A 17,355-nucleotide genomic window follows, 5' to 3' on the forward strand; every position below is an offset into this window, starting at 1 on the left:
TAATGACTTTAATGGCTTGAGGTCTAACTTTTGCAAGACCACGGTGCCAATTACAGACAGTCTCTCTACCAATCTATGAGGCAGTGTGCTGAGTGACTTCAAAGGCTTTATTCTATCCATTGTTTTTATTCCCTATCATCTTAAAACACACACACACACACACACACACACACACACACAATTCAACCATTAAGGTAGAATTAATTAAGGGCCTCTTTTTTTCCCCTTGGCCATCTGAGCCTTTGTCTGTAAATGGAGAGATTTTTTTTTTAAAGATAAGCAAACTATATTTGCTGCTTTAGGAATAATAACCTGGACTTCCCTGGTTCCTCCCCTGGCCCATGATTCCTTCAGCAGACTGGCTCAAGAAAAGTACTTGTGGCACAAAGATTTCACCTCTGCCCTGTCAATATCCACAAGGCTCCCTGCAGGTATATCACCACCTGCTCTGTCCTAAAGCTCTATGTCTCATTCTGTCTCTGTGCAACTAGAAGCTCCTTGAGAACATGGCCAGTGTAAGAGGTGTGCATCCATCTGTGCTGACCTAGCTATTCAACTTCTGTTGAAGCACTCTTTAAGAAATAAATGCCCATTTCTTTTGTAAAAGGGATCCTGATGGAAAAAGTGCTAGCCAAAGGGAAACATGTAGGTCACACTTGTACCTGAAGTGCTATGAACGTTGGTAAAGGAGTTGTCAGAGGCACTGTAGGGCCAGGCACCAGGTGAAGGCAGCGAGGTGTTGAGGGAAGAATTAGACCCTTTGGGTGACAAAGGGAAAAGAAGATGAAAATATTGCAGACAGATATCAGTATAACCAGTGAAACCTTAAGTATTTTATTTAACCTTCAGTGCAAGATTAAAGTATTTCTAAAAGTGTATCCCAAACAACCTGAAAAGCGGCATATTTTTTGTTTTCTAGTTAAATTATTAGATTATTAGCAAGTACAAATGAAGCCACAGATTGACAGATACAAAAACGTGGAGTGTTGAATAAACACAAAGGATGCCTCATTCATTTACCTGTGGTGTTATCCCGCAGAAGTTGGTGGTCAGTATCTACAATGGGAGATGTGGCTGTACCCCCCAGTACACTTCCTGGGGTGACATAGGGGTCAGATTCAGGGTCAATGTTTTGGATACCTTTCCATGGCACTCCTGGTTGGAATTCTAAAACAAGAAGACAATATTGGAGGTAGGAGGTTGTTAAAAAAAAAAAAAAAAGATACAATCAAGTCAGGTTTTTTTTGTTTTTGTTTTTTTTTTAAAGCAAACTCAATGCCCAATGTGGGGCTCAAACTCACAACCCTGAGATCAAGAGTCTCCCATTCTTCTGAATGAGACAGCCAGCCACCCCTCAAGTTAGTTTTTGATACAAGAAATAGATCCATGAAAAGTAGAATACTCAATCTATTTTATCATAAAATTAAAAATCAAAAACTCAGCCTGAACGTATACTATACCAGCACCTCTGTGTTATTAAGCACGCTTTCTCTATCTCTCTGTGGCTCTGAGCCAGGGCTCATCAGCACTTGGCCCTGGCCACTGCTCTTCCTGCTTCCAGGAACATTCGGGCTGAGAGCAGTGAAGGCAGGAGTAAGTAACCTGATGTTCAAGAGAACTGTCCAGGCATCCAGAATAAAAACTGAGAGAAAATCTGGGTTGGAGATTAGACTTCTCTCATTTATTTCACTGGAAATTGGCTCAGATGCACAAAAGAAAACACAATACAAATGACCACTAGTACATACAACATCCAGAGACAAAGAGCAGGAATAATCTGGCTTATCATGAGAAAGCCTAGAATACGGGATAACTGTTTAAAAAAAATTTTTTTTTACTGGTCAATTGAAATCCTATTTAAAACTGTGGGATAGGATTAACAAACTTTTGTTTTCCCAAATGTGGAAAGCAATATAGTATTATACACAAACAACATGTGTTATGAGCCTTAAAAAGGAAGGAAACTATACACATATTATAAATATATCCATACAGGAAGAAGTTTAGAAAGACATACTGATTTTTAATTCTTGCTAAACTAAATTAAAAATTTTTCTATAATGAAAATAGATGACTTATATCAAAATAAAAAGAGAGGAAAAAAGTAAATAGTTTCATTGCATCACTACTGCATACCTGGAACCTAACTGATGATAAACACTTGCTTCATGAATAAACAAGTCAATTAAATGGACATTTCAGAAGAACCCATGTTACAAGGCTCCCATTATCACCTTCTTTCACCTCCAGATTCCACTCCTCTGACTTCCTTCAGCTCGTCTATGCCTATGCAGTGTTCATCAGTTACCTGCCTCGCAGGTGATCAGTGTCCACATCTTATCTTCCTGACTGAAGTCTATAGAGCAGACACCTGATCTAATGTGAATTTCCTATCTTCCCACAGCACAGCACATGCCTTGCTTTTATCAGACAATATTGACTAAATGAAAAAATAAAGTGCCTTAATAACTGGCAAAAGCAATCTGTTCAGAACCCAAAATTAAGAATTAAAAACAAATGATATACCAGAAAAAACATTTCCTGGACAATACCTGGAGGCCAACTGGCATTGCTGGATTTACTTCCAATTTTATTTGTTGGTGGAGATTTGGCAGGTAACCAGCTATCACCAGCAGGACCCGTATGGCCACCCAGTGTGTCACTCGGGATGATATCAAACTGGTTGTACGGTGACCCTCCTCGAGTCTTACCAGGGGCCACAATAGCGCCTGCGGAGAGAGGGGAAATCAATTCATACCCAGAAAGGATTCCTATGAACAGAACTTGTCAAATCAATTATTCAGCAAAAACAGTATTCTGATGTTTATGCAGTAAAAAGAAAAAAAAAGTGCTGGAATGTGACGTTGCCCTGGAGAGCCAGTATATAATTCATAAGCAGAATGACTACGAAGGATTCATTTCACTTTCCTGAGCCTTTCAGGTTCTTACTTAGGTGTACAGCACTGTTCTCATTCTTGAATCTTCCTTTCAATTTTAAAATTCTATGGTCTTAAATTAATGAAGCTTTCATCAACTACGAATCATACCATCATCCCTAGTTTCGATACTAATGACTCAAGAATGAGAAATAGGAAAAACACTACCCAATCTGCAGTGCATAGGAAGCGTTCTCACTACACTGGTGCTGACACCACCCACCCAAAGTTTTCAGGGCTGAACCTAGGTTAGCTGGAAGAAGCACTGTAAATAGAGAGAGTCTACTGGAGAGAAAAGCATCTGCTATTCCTTTGAATTCCAAAGCAATGAGATGGAATTCCTGCCTAGGGTCTCTGCCAGCACAAGATCAGCAGGGAACGCTGCCACTCTGAAACCCGTGGCCCCACACACGAAGAACAGCCAATCCTTTGTAACTGTCTTCCTAAGAGCATTTCAGTGGTTCTGTCTGTGACCCTTTTATGCATTTTAGATGCTACAAGGCAGGAAAAACATTAAAAGCTTAAAATTCTCTTAACCTAACAAAAAATGATCTCCCCCTCTTTTTTTGATCTTTCCTTTAAATAAAATTTTTGGCCTCTGTGAGATACCCCTCTATTTATTTCTCAGATGAATTTTACATGCTGTATTGTGTCACTTGATCTACCCTTAGGATGCTGTTTATAAACAGGGAGAATTATTTCCAGGATGATGTATTAAAATATTCGTGTAAGTACTGATTAAAATAATCTGCTTGGTTTGGCCCAGCAGGAGTATTATCAAAACCACCTTCACCCTCAGCTAAGAAGTCATTTGTATTTCTGGAGCCATTGACAGAAATTTGACTCAAGGGCATATTACAGTGAAGTCTAGGAAATGAAGAGCTCGATTACCTTGGGGATTGGTAAGGAAATGGGGAACACAGTATCTCTGAGCTCTGAAAAGGCAAGTGGGTATTTTAGCTTTAAGATATCCTCTCACATGACACTCTGTATTTATTATCATGCACCTATCATGTCTTTGGGGACAAGGCGACCTGATGAATCATCAGCCTAAAGAAGCAGGGTAAGTGCCCAAAACTACAAATGCTGGGCTTGAATTATTCAGTCTAGAGACAGATTTTATAGTTTCAATAAATCATTCTTGATTTTGTGGCATGAAATCAAATGATAGCTCTTAGGGATAACAGGGAAAAGTTCCATGCGGCCATTTTACAGTCTCTCAGAGAGGCACACTAAACAGTAGTTTATAAAGGAACCCTGAAAGTTTTCAGATTTGTGAGGCTGAGGTCTGCCAGGGAACTGCAGCAGGACCAGCACAACACCCATTTATACTCAGTTCTCATGACTGTAGCTGAATCCAGGTGAATTACTGTCAGATGAAATAAACATTGAAACAAAGGCTGAAGGAAAATTCAAAGACCTTTTATCTGTTTTTTACAGGGACACAGGGAAGCATTTACAGAATGATGGAAATGAAGGGCCCGCAGTTCACAACCAAAGCCTGCAATGCCCCTTCACAGACAGTATAATTCATTAAAAACAAGAAAGCTAAAAAACCACCAACCAACCAAACAAGAAAACTTTGTGGGAAAGTTCAAATCTCATGGACTATTAGTCACCTATCTTTTGGAGATTAAATAGTTTGAATAAATGATATATACTAATTGTAATCTCTTACACCCTAAAAAATGGGTTCTGTTCTCTCAGCCAGTATGTTAGGGTTTCATCCTTATGGGTACTCAAGTTCACTGCTACTATGCTCAATCCCACTGCAGGTGGGAAATTTTGCTTCCCTTAATTACAACTAGCATTTTAAGTTTCTTATAATTTGAAATATATACAACCTTGATCTTCCTCTCATAGGCGATCATAGGATTTGGAGGGGAAAAAAAAATCAAGAGATTAAGACAAAGCTAAAGATTTGTGCTTCAAAATAATTTTACAGGATATATCATCAAGGCCTGTGAGGGTTATATAGCTCCAACCCATAAGGCTTTGCTTGCTCTTACCATTTTTGTGCATATTGGCTTCCTGTGTGGCTACAGAGGGCAGTCCCTCCATCATGGAGGTCCATTGTTTAAAGCGAGACTCTGTTCCAGCCTCCTTCCCACCAACCATGCCATAGTCCATGCCGCCAGAGCTGAAGCCTAAAATAGAGAACCACGTTTTACATCTTCCTATATATTTCTAGTATCAACAACCAAGAGTTCTAAGATAAAACCAACGGATAGCTTCACTTGTCATTTAAAGACTAATTCACAAGAAGTTTCTTCACTCAGAAACAGAGATTCTGATTCAAAATGCTTATCTTGGCTTTTGCTTGCTAAAGCAGCAATGACTCTTTGTTAAGGCATGAAAATGTATATGACTGCCATCTAACTGAGAACATCTCAGTGCACCTGTGCCTTCACTGATTTATTTTAGCTAACAATTGTGCCAGACAGAAAGATGGGGCCAGGAATTCGCCAACTCAGCAAACTCCACACATCAAACTAAAATGGTATAACAACAGCCATAAGGTGTGGCAATGGTGTCTGGGGAAAGAAAGGCTTTGCAGAAGAGACATTTGGTTTAGGGCCTACAGCAGGTATGTGAATAAGTCAAGGATGCCAAGTACAAAGCTCTGTTTGAGGGCAATCAGGTACATTTAGGGACTGGTACATTCCAGTGCTTGGTTAACTATGGATGAATTGAGGCAGAGTGACAGGAGATGAGGGAGAAAGGAGGAGTCATGTCATGTAGGAGTCTTTACATATCAGGCCAAGGACTTTGGGCCTTTTTTCTCTAAGAGAGGAGATAAAGAAGTTTTTTAACAAGTGAGAGAAAGAGATAAAGGTTTGTATTTTAGGGAACGCCTGGCTGGTTCAGTCAGAAGAGCAAGCAACTCTTGATTTCAGGGTCGGGAGCTTGAGCCCCATACTGGATGTAGAGATTACTAAAAAGAAACTTTTAAGAAGTTTGTATTTTAGAAAAAAAAACTGGCAGTGTAAGAATGGGGTACATGGAGGTCAAGCCAGAATAAGGGCTGGACAGGTGAGATCCAGTGTGAGAGGTGTGCTGATGCAGAGTCTCACAGGTCCCACCATCCATTGTGTGTCAGAATGTACTTAACATAAAAAGTAACATAAAGCACTAAAATAAATGAATGAAACGGAGGAGAAGATCAATGACTAGTCCGAGTAAAAATGAGGATGGACCACAGTAAGTATAGAACAGCCATCCCAGGGAGATGAACGGGGATGCCACCATGCAAAAACTCAGGCAGCTGTAGGTGCCAAAAGCCCACCTACTGTTACTCAAGAAGATGCACCAGTCTAGCCAGGCCAGATTCCTCACTGTACCCACTTGACTCTCCAACCATCTGGTGGTGCCTCAATGGCTCTGAGGTTCCACTTATCCAAATCCCATGAGGGCCCAGGTCACATTTTCTCCCTGTGCTTCTCTGAATTGTCAAAAAGAGTTTTATAAATGCATAATAAATCAAGTTCCAATCATTCCCAACAGCTTGACCTATGTTTAAAATGTTGCTATTAACATAAAGAACACTGCCTTTCACACTGTTTGTAAGCGACTTTACTAGTCCGTGTGATTACTGGGAGGGTGGGGATGGAGAGCAGAAATTCCTGAAATAAGCTGGAAATATTTCAAATTCAATGATTTTTTTTTTCTTAAAAAGAGTTTAAGGTATTTTCTTTTTTCTTGTGTAGCTGAAATGAAATGAGGCTGGAGGACAGGGGAGTTGAGAGGAATAAGGGCTTTCTCTGACAGAAGCTTTAATGGCCTAAGTAGGTTGTTCCTTCTCTATCTACCCTTGACAGAGAAAACCAGCCCAAGGTACTTGGACTCCAGGCTATCTGAAAGCTTGGTTCCAATCAATGGAGGAAGACCTTTTGAAAATAACCCAGGATTCTAGTGAAGATCAGAAAGAAGAATGTGAGGATTAGTAAGAAGACAAAGAGCCATTCCTTATACATCTCTTTATAGTTGCTCTGAAATGTCTTTAGAACTCAAAGTGGATTAGTTATTTAATTTCACCTGCTTAGAGTCCTTTTGTGACACGTATGTGTAGAAAATCAGTTAAGAGTTAGACATCTTAGGAGAGGGGACAGTTTGAGCAGTTTCATCTGAATCAGAAGTGGGTTTCTTTCTTGTTAGAAACTTGGGTATCAAAGCATGGCAGTATCATAACTAAGTAACAAAGTCTGGTAAGGAAATACCTAGAGTGGTGTGAGGAGAACAGGAGATAGTACTTACTGCCTTGGAAGGTTCAATCCCCAAAACTAGAAGAGGAAGAATCAGTGCAAAGTTATACATGGTTCTGTGCATTTCTTCCATGTCCCCTAGTAACTGGCACAACTTACAAACTCTACATTATTTGTGAGCTGCCACACCTCAAAGCCCAGCAAAGTACTGACCTTTCTGTACCTGCTATTTCATCAAACCAAACCTCCTCGGTCCACCAAGTGGACTCCCTGTAATTCTCCAGCTCATCAACACAGAACTTGAACTTGAATAAAAAAAAAAAATCCTTTAGTTCAGTTCAATTGCACACTCTTGGAAAGCCTAATTTTGTGCCAGACTCTGTGAGGAGCTGGGGGACAAAGAGAAATTAGACAGGCCCCTTGCTCTCCCAGGGACTCATTTCTGAAGTACATCCCCTTTTACCTATCTCATCACTCCTACAAATCCAACCCTGGGCCTGCCTTATCTGTCCCTGGCCAGAATTACTTTCTCTGCCACATACTTCATTTCACAGTCTATTCATCATTACCTTTTGGCTTAGTGTTACCTCCTTGAGGAAACTGGGATTTCCTCTTTCATACTCTTTTGTCTCTATTAGTTCTTTCTTTCCCACTATTCCTTTTATTATAAATTAAAAAGCAAATTAGTGCTTTTATGATAATTCTAATAAAAAACATTATAAAAGAAACAAATCACCCATAGTTGCCCCCCCCCCCTTTTAAAGTAATCTCTACCCAACGTGGGGCTCAAACTTACAACCCTGAGATCAAGAGTTGCCTGTTCTACCGACTAAGCCAGCCAGGTGCCCCCAAATTTTTATAAATTTTAAACCTGAAAAGTAAAATTTTATTGGAAGTACATTTTCTTTTTCTTAAGATTTTACTTATTTATTTGAGAGAGAGAGCACGAGCAGGAGACAGAGGGAGAGAGGGAGAAGCAGGCTCCTCACTGAGCTTGATGTAGAGCTAGATCCCAGGACCCTGGGATCATGATCTGAACCAAAGGTAGATGCTTAACTGACTAAGCCACTCAGGTGCTCCTCTTTTACTTCTCTCTCTCTCTCTTTTTTTTTTTTTTTTAAAGTATGCTCCACACTTCACATGGAGCCCAACACGGGGCTTGAACTCATGACCCTGAGATAAAGACCTGAGCTGAGATCAAGAGTTAGACACCCAACTGACTGAGCCACCGAGGCACCCTGGGAATACATTTTCTAATAAGAGGAGGGACTTTATTTCTTGATTGGTTCAGATACCCATGAATGAGAGAGATGAGATGGAGTTCACACTATTCCTATTTTTAAAATCCCTATAGACAAAAAAAGCACCAAGGCATCTTATATAAGTAATTAGGAAAAGAGGGAGTCTTGTTATAACATCACTTACTTCTTGAATTCCATTTGGCTATATTCCCTCCCCCCTCGGCTCAATAACACAGATACTAAAACATCATATTTAGATAGGTCATTATCCCCGGACAATTCAGTTAGGTATATTTTCAATTCTGTTAAAAGCAGAGAATTATAAACCATTTATTTTATAAAAACAATCAGTCAAGGATCAGTTAAGCAGTCATTAGAGTCATTCAACTTTTTAATTCTGAGAAAATATAGCAAGAGAGGCTTTATTAGGACTAAGAGATTTTTCATTATTCTTGCTTCTCTTCCGCCTACACATCTCTTTTAGTTTAATATTTAGCAGCAGCAAAACTGAAATATTATTCATTTTATTACATCTTTGCTAAATAATTTTTGAAAAAAATTAACTTCTCTGTATGCTTTGAATTTTCATCAAAATCTTATAGCTATAGGCAGCTTCCCTGACTCGGGCCACCTCTCCGAGTCATGGAACCTCGCCCAGGAGCACTCCCCATTAAAGCACTCTCGAACCTACAAAAAAAAAAAAAAAAAAAAAAAATCTTCTAGCTATAGATTTAGTTTATTCAAAATAGGCAGCCAAATCAGATTTACTTTCAGTTCCAAAATGTATTTTTCAATTCAAATAAATGTCATAATATTAAGGAATTAAGGAAATTTTAAACTGTGAAATAAACTGTAAAATGCATCTTATAAGGCAGATCATAAGTGGTCAGATCACAATTAATATGATAAAGACCTAACAAAATTTATCTACTGTTTCATAAGTTACCAAATAGAAATAAATTAGTAAGTCAGTATGTTTTTTCTGCTTACTTAATTTGGCTTATAATACATAGTTAAATTTGTAAGTTACTTTGAAACAAGAGTATGATAAAAAACATGCCCTTTCTTCAGTAAATGTATGTATGCAGATTGAACTCTGATCCTTCAGCCGTCAGGGAAAGTTATGCCTCCAGTACAATAATCACAAATAACATTAATAAGACATTATGATAAAAATTTTCTGTTTATTTGATGAGAAGCTATACTGCTGAAAACTAAGATTCACAGCTAACATGTAACCCCCCCAACCTCCTAGAATTTTACTTTTTAATAAAAGGCAATAATTATTAAACATGTTATAAGAACTGTCATTGGAATAAATACATTATGATGTTAGGTTTTTAACTGACTAATGCACACCCAATCTAAAGCAAAGCACATAAAAGGTTTATTCACAGGTGTTACCTGATAAATTGTAAGAAACACGTATTTAAGAGACTCTGTGTCACTAACTCCTGTTGCTCAAGCTGGTCAAAGATACTTTTCTTTCCACCTTGGATATGCCCTAGGGGATGAGTACTGAGAAGACCTGAAAAGAACTGTATGCATTTAAACACGTGGAAAAGCCACCCAGGGCTCCAGATTTTCACTTTGCTTTGTATGACTGGACTCTACTTTGAGAGCTATGTACTCTTTGACAAAAGGGACAGAAGCAGCAAAGTTGCCCTGCTTTATTATTATATATAGGGTCTAAATTCACAACTCAACACATATCAAAATATCCACGATCTTATATCAAGCTTTATCTGTAACAAAAAACATGATTAAGAAGGTGAAGCCTGGAAATACAGAATTAATGACACCTTCATTAGTCATTATAGGAGGCTATTGCCTTGCTTGGCACCCTGGATTTCTTTCTTTCTTTCTTTTTTTTAATATTTTATTTATTCATGAGAGAGAGAGATGGAGAGAGAGAAGCAGAGGGAGAAGCAGGGAGCCCGATGTGGGATTCTATCCAGGGACTCCAGGATCATGTCCTGGGCCAAAGGCAGGCGCTAAACTGCTGAGCCACCCAGACGTCCTGGCACTCTAGATTTCTATACCCAAGATGGGCGTGCCTTAGAAAGACAGGAGATGGTGGAGATTTCACTCTTCTTTTATGTCAAGTGGAAGAAAGGTTATTTTGAATTTAAGTCAGTTCTCAGGCAGATCATTTTAAAGAAACAGTGCTGTTGGTGAATCTGGAAATTAATTACCTTAAAACTTACGGCATCCTTGAAGTCTTTGCTTCTCTCTGCATGTGGACACCCCACAAAACTAGAGCAGAGAGCAGGGCCATGTGTCTAGGGTCACTCTGCTTCATAGGAGCATGGATTTCAGGTCTCTTCCACTCTTATTTTTGAGTTTGCAAGAACGGTATCTTCTTTACCAAAATAAACCCTAAATTTTGTCATTCTGAGGAGAACCTGCTGTGGTGTGTGGTATCTTTGAAATGTTTACATTTTATTTTTAAGTCACTGTTGCCTCACTGATTGGATTGTGCTTACAACATGTTCCCTGGTCTGAAAGAGCTACGACTTGCCTGCCAACAAATTCTTGATGAATGTCAAAGGTATAACCTTACTTGCACTAATTCTATTTAACTCAAATGAAATACTAATATCAGAAGAATTTATCAGTTTGCCTTATAAGCTTCATTTTAGTTCCCCATTTTTCCACAAGAAGAAACTTCATCAGTAGGGCTAAATACTTTAGCTTGTACATATTTTAAGAGATTATAACTTCAGATGCATGTGGCACTCACAGCGCGTACAAACATCTTAAGTGGCTTTTAAAAATTTCTGGTGGTAGAAGAGCAGGTTGCCATTCCTCAAATGTAAAAGACTGCTTCAGACCCAAAGAAGTCGGAGGTGTAGCTATGCGATTTACTAATTGTGTGGTGAGTTTGGAAAACCATCAAAACTCTAGGATATCAACTGTAAGACAGGGATAAGAATATTTATCTCTTTCGTGTGGCTGCTGAGAGCAAGTAATGTAGGACCGATCTCTACCAGAGGCTTTCTATATAACTGGTGTTTTTTTGTTTTTTTTAAGGTGATTTTCACTACTGACAACTTACCAGAACCATATCCAGGTATTGGCCCTTTGGTTTGAAGGTCTGGGAGCCCCACATTCAGAGCGTTGGGTACCATGTTGTCCAGATGTGGCTTGGGCCCAACAGGATGAGAGGGTGAGTGCTTCATGCCAGGCTGCCTCTGCTGCTGCTGCTGTTGCTGCTGTTGCTGGAGAGCGCTCACCATTCGAGCCAGCTGGAAGCCAGGAGTCCGGGGCAAGGGGGAATTGGAGGGAAAATGGACACAAGATAAGCCAACATCCTGCACCTTCCAGGAAAAGACTGCATGTGGCTTGTGTTTTGTTCTCAGAGGTGAAGTGGACCTGCAGTCCTCACACAGAGCACTAGAGGGACCCTTTCAGTTCTGCATACCTGCTGCTCTTGCTGCTGGCGCACAGCTTGAGAAAGCTTCCTCTGGTTCTGTAGCAACTGCTGCTGTTGCTGCTGCTGCAGGAGAAGCTGACATGCCTACAAAACAGGGAGGAGATAGAGGAACAAAGTTTCCTAAGCTGTGCTTAATGAGACACTAGATGGGGTACTGCACCAAAGTGCAGTGGCAGAATCAAGTGTCTAAAGGGGAAGTCCCACCAAGTTCCTGGTCCACTGGTGGCATTTCCCTCTAGCTGAGCTGATATATTAACACTTAAGCATGAATAAAACGAAGCAAATCAAAGTTAAATGGGAAAAAAGCAAATTATCTTTTTTTAGCTATAGGAGGAAAATCTGCCACTTACCAACTGAAACTGGGGAATTTGTGGAAGCTGGCTCAGCATGGCAATCTGTTGAGGAGATAACTGGGGCCCCACATTGAAAAGACCTGGATTCAGGCCACTGTTGGGAAACTGCTTGAGCATGGAGGCAGAAACCTAGCAAAGAAAAAAAAAAAAAAAGATGCATCTTTCAGAACTTACCAAAATAAAACTTTTTTTTTTCTGTAAAAAGGTCTTAATAGATCTAAAGCAAGCATCAACAGTTTTCCTTGAAAACTATTTGTGAAAAATATTAAATGATCAGGAGAAATACACTAACGTGTTAACAGTGGTTAATCTCTGAGCACTGAGATTGTAAGAGCTTTTAGGGGCGCCTGGCTGGGTCAGTCAGTGGAATGTGCAACTCTTGATTTGAGAGTTATAAGTTTGAGCCCCATGTAGGGGGCAGAGATTACTTAAAGATAAAATCTTAAAAAAAAAGAGTTTTTAAATTCTCTTCTTAGGCTTTCCAATTTTTCTACAATAAAAGTTATGAATTTGTAATCAGGAAGACTTCTGGAAGACAAAAAGTTTTATTGACAATATGATTTTTGCCTGAGAAATTGTTACTGAAAATGGAAACAAAATACATTAAACTTCATCAAGCTAATAAATAAAGGCCTAAAAGAAAGTATTTTGGGGGCAGCCCGGGTGGCTCAGCGGTTTAGTGCCGCCTTCAGTCCAGGGCCTGATCCTGGAGGCCCGGGATCGAGTCCGACATCAGGCTCCCTGCATGGAGCCTGCTTCTCCCTCTGCCTGTGTCTCTGCCTCTCTTTCTCTCTCTGTCTATCATGAATAAGTAAATAAAATCTTAAAAAAGAAAGAATTTTTGTTATACAAATAAGAAAATATATTAACCTGTAAGTAAGAGACACTGGAGTTTCAGTTCATGACTTCTCATACCAGAGTTGCAGAGTAAAGGAGTCTAAAAGGCCAAATGACTCAACTGGTTCTTTCTCATGGTTTTCAGGAGTGAGCTAGGCTAGGCTACAGAACCTTCAGGGACAGAGAAAAGACCCCCTCCCACCGTTGGACTGCTCATCTAAGATGTTTTCACTGAGCTGAAATGAGTTTCCCTGCACTTTCATCCTCTGAACACAGTGAATCAGCTGGGACCATGGAAAACAAAATCTTTGGGTGGCACGTCACACACTGGTCGAGTTTAGTTCTGGAAGCTGATTGCACGGGCTGCCATTTCTAAGGTGAGCAACTCAGGACAAGTTACTTAGCCCCTCTGGGCCTCAATTTTCCTTTGTTTTTTTTTTTTTTTAGATTTTATTTATTTATTCATGAGAGACACACACAGAGAGAGAGAGAGAGAGAGAGAGAGAGAGAGGCAGAGATACAGGTAGAGGGAGAAGCAGGCTCCATGCAAGCAGCCCGACGTGGTGGGACTCGATCCCGGGTCTTCAGGATCACACCCTGGGCTGCAGGCGGCACTAAACTGCTGCGCTACTGGGGCTGCCCCTCCATTTTCCTTATCTCCAAAATTAAAATAATATTAACTTTAGTGATTAAGGATTTTATGAGTTAATCCACAACAAAGGCTTAGAAATACACTCCATAAATGCTCATATTATTCCACAGGGGTGGCTCTTCAAATGTCTAGAGACAATTACAGTTCCTTATGTCTCATCTTCAGACTAAACACGATCAGTTCTTTCATGCATATCTCATCCAATTTCTCAATGGAGAGCTCAGATAGAAAGTCATTTTCTAGAGTAGTCAAATAACAAGTAGACCTGACCATCACTAACTTAGCATTACTATTAAAAGCCAGACTTTTATTAACAATGACTGAGATCTCGGTTTTTTTTTTAATTTTTATTTATTTATGATAGTCACACACACACACACACAGAGAGAGAGAGAGAGAGAGAGAGAGAGAGGCAGAGACACAGGCAGAGGGAGAAGCAGGCTCCATGCACTGGGAGCCCGACGCGGGATTCGATACCGGGTCTCCAGGATCGCGCCCTGGGCCAAAGGCAGGCGCCAAACCACTGCGCCACCCAGGGATCCCGAGGTCTCAGTTTTTTTGATGCTTGCATACTAACTCCCAACTCTCACACTAGCTTACTGTCAATTAAAATCTATCATATTTTATTTTTTTCTATCATATTTTAAAATAGGTTTTGCTCTCCTATGTTATATTTAAGCAGCTGGGCTGAATTGTAATATATTTTATAATCTTAGAACTTACCTTATTTTTTTTAAGATTTAATTTTTAAAAAATATTTTATTTATTTTTTCATGAGAGACACAAAGAGAGAGGCAGAGACATATGCAGAGGGAGAAGCAGGCTTCCCCAGGGAGCCTGACATGGGATTTGATCCCAGGATTCTGGGATCATAACCTGAGCTGAAGGCAGATACTTAACTGACTGAGACACCCAGGCTCCCCAATAACATATATATATTTAACCCAATATATCTAAATTATCGTTTCAACCTATAATCAGTGCTTAAATACTATTATTAAAATTTTTACTTTTTTTTTTCTTTTAAATACCAAGCCCCTCATGCTAGCCATAAAACTGGTGCAAAGGCACAATGCACAGGGGTGGTGTGCTTGCTCTGAGCTCACATCTGCTAGGCGTCCAACTGTTAAAACAGAAAATCAAACAAGTGTTCTCACTGGTTGGCAACCCTCAGCATCTCTTAGAGAGTAGAGAGGAAACAGCTGGGAGAACTGTTACTTTAACCCAAAATACTTCCCCAAATGATGGCGTTGATAGGCTAAGTGAAAGTGGCTGAAATCTTGGAATAAAATGAGTTGGTAAGCCCTGGACAGGAAATTTAAACCTAGATGTTTCTAGACTAGAAAGTATCAAAGAAAGGTAGGCAAGTATTCTTGAGAATGTGGCAGAGATGGTGACTCAGAAGCATCAATTTAACTCTGACTGTTATGCTAAAGAAAGATACAGTGGGAAGACCCAGTGGGTCTTCTGATGAAAGCTTTCTGATGACTCAAATTTTAAAGGGGTATTTTCAAAAGATGGAAAGTAAGGGTAGCAAGCAAGGAGGAGTATGTGTAAGTCGTGTTGGGGGATTGCAACATAAAATAAATGGAGACTTGCAAAACAACAGGCAGATTAAAAGAGCCTTCAGAGTTTGGTTTAGTGTGGTTCTGGTGACTAGGAAAAGAATCACTGCTTTAGACTACTTAAATTTGTATTAAATGATTAAATGGAAATTAAATTAAATTAAGTGAAAATAAAATTTTTACAGCTTTTGTCTTCTCCGTTAAGAACAAAGACGTTCAACCAAAAGGGTTAAGACAAATTAAATCCTACAACAGACAAAGAATTTGTGAAAGGAATCGCCAAGACCTTCTGTGATCTTTGAGGAAGTCTGGGGATCTTCAAGGGGAGTTTAATAATAACCCCTCCTCTTTCTTGCAGAAATCATTAATTTTTAAGACAAGATGAAGGCATGTGGGGCCAAAATATCCCCTTTACTACTGAGAAAGCTGATCTTGGAGAATGCAAGCTTCCTGATACCAAATTACAAACTTAGCCAGCAGTAACTAGAATGGGGCAACCCTCCCTATAGGATTGCTGCCAGGAAGAAAGGGCAGGAGGCCCAGAGTATTATGAGCAAGGTGGGCACCTCTCCCCAACAAGGAAGTGGGGAGAATGGGGAAGTTTTTAAAATAATTTTTGAAACAATAAAGAAAGTGGCTTAAACACTGATGAACTTGGTACCAATTCTAGGCTAGATTCTAGACTAGATATCAAAAAGATGGCTTTTTGAGCACCTAAGAAATCAAGAACCATAAATTTGCTCAAAAGTCTTAACTCATTTTCTTTATCAATTAGTTAAAAAATCTTGGATTATAAGAAGATACAGTTGTCAAAATCTCTATTTTGACAAGCTATTTGACAAGCTGTCTTTGTTTTAGACAAGATGTATAAATACAGGCTAAATGCTAAAACAGTTGTGTGGATTAGTAAATGACTATTCCCAGCCCAATCACTTTCAAGTCAGAAAGAAATTTTTACTGACATACTACTAGATTATCCTCAGCTCTATCAACTCCAATTCCCATCAATGACCAGTTAGGGAAACACAAACTGGGAACAAGTCGAATAATAGATCAGAAAAGAATCTGGTGGAGTGACTTGTTAATAAGTTAAAATATAATATTCATAGGGTGCCTGGCTGGCTCATATTGGTGAGGCATGCAACTCTTGATCTCAGGGTTGTGACTTTGAGCCCCACATTGGGTGCAGAGATTTCTTTTAAAAATATTTCAATCTGGGGCACCTGGGTGGCTCAGTCATTTAAGTATCCAACTCTTGATTTCTGCTCAGATCATGATCTGTACTGGGTGTAGAGCCTGCTTAAGATTCTCTCTCTCTCTTTCTCCCTCCTGCACTCACACACTCTCTCTCTTAAAAATTTTTTTAAATTGCGAAGCCTGGTGGTTCAGTCGTTGAGTATCTATCTGCCTTCAGCTCCCATAGACAGATAGATTTGACTACCTCCTCAAGGGGAAGCCTGCTTCTCCCTCTCCCTCTGCCTTTCTCTCTGTCAAATAAATAAAATCTTTAAAAAAAATTATATATACATATATAAAATAAAATAAAATTTTACCTGTTTCTTTTATCTTTTGAAATGTGGCTACCAAAAACTTTATGCTCCATTATGTGGTTTGTGTTGTATTTCTATGGAATAGTGCTGTTCCTAGGCCATCAGCATTGTTTCTAATTTCCTTTCTAAAGGGAAAAGACTCTATGATTCATGGGAAATCTACTCTGCTTATTTTGTTTTCCAACCTGCTGGCCTCCAAAATAAATAGCCATTGTCTGAGCTTTCCTTTCTTCCCACTTCTTGGTTCAGTTTTAAAAGCTCTACTGAACATATCAGCTAGTCTCTTGATCAACCCATTTCTCTTGAGTCTTGAGAATGTATGCTGTCCTTTGCCAAGAGCCCGTTCTTCCCACCCACCTTCAATATTCCTCTCCCTTGAAATTAGCTAAAGAAACCACCACTCAAAGTAAAACATGCGTATGATCCAGCAGTACCCTAGGAAACAAATTCATCCTAGGAGACAAATATAGGAATATTCATAGCAGCGCTGCTCGTAATAGCAGAAATCTGGAAACTACCCAAATGTCTACTGGTAGTGGAAGAGATAAATGATGGTGTATTCATGTAACCGAGTACTGTATGA

General features: G+C 39.5%; 1 protein-coding gene across 7 annotated transcripts in view; it reads right to left on the reverse strand.

The window, feature by feature from the left end:
• The window catches only part of TNRC6B (trinucleotide repeat containing adaptor 6B), a 242,873-nt gene that overhangs the window by 7,380 nt on the left and 218,138 nt on the right, over positions 1 to 17,355 (reverse strand). For 6 of the 7 annotated variants that reach the window (XM_055329001.1, XM_055328999.1, XM_055329000.1 and 3 more), the window contains 7 exons: positions 12,166 to 12,297; positions 11,804 to 11,899; positions 11,438 to 11,627; positions 4,946 to 5,083; positions 2,553 to 2,729; positions 1,021 to 1,167; positions 663 to 758 (listed from right to left, as the gene is read on the reverse strand). In XM_055329001.1, the coding sequence (XP_055184976.1) occupies positions 663 to 758; positions 1,021 to 1,167; positions 2,553 to 2,729; positions 4,946 to 5,083; positions 11,438 to 11,627; positions 11,804 to 11,899; positions 12,166 to 12,297 (976 nt within the window). The remainder of the gene's footprint in view (positions 1 to 662; positions 759 to 1,020; positions 1,168 to 2,552; positions 2,730 to 4,945; positions 5,084 to 11,437; positions 11,628 to 11,803; positions 11,900 to 12,165; positions 12,298 to 17,355) is intronic. The other variant, XM_055329002.1, reaches the window with a different exon arrangement.

The sequence above is a fragment of the Nyctereutes procyonoides genome, unplaced genomic scaffold (genome assembly GCF_905146905.1).
Source record: "Nyctereutes procyonoides isolate TBG_1078 unplaced genomic scaffold, NYPRO_anot_genome, whole genome shotgun sequence".
Taxonomy (NCBI): Eukaryota; Metazoa; Chordata; class Mammalia; order Carnivora; family Canidae; genus Nyctereutes; species Nyctereutes procyonoides.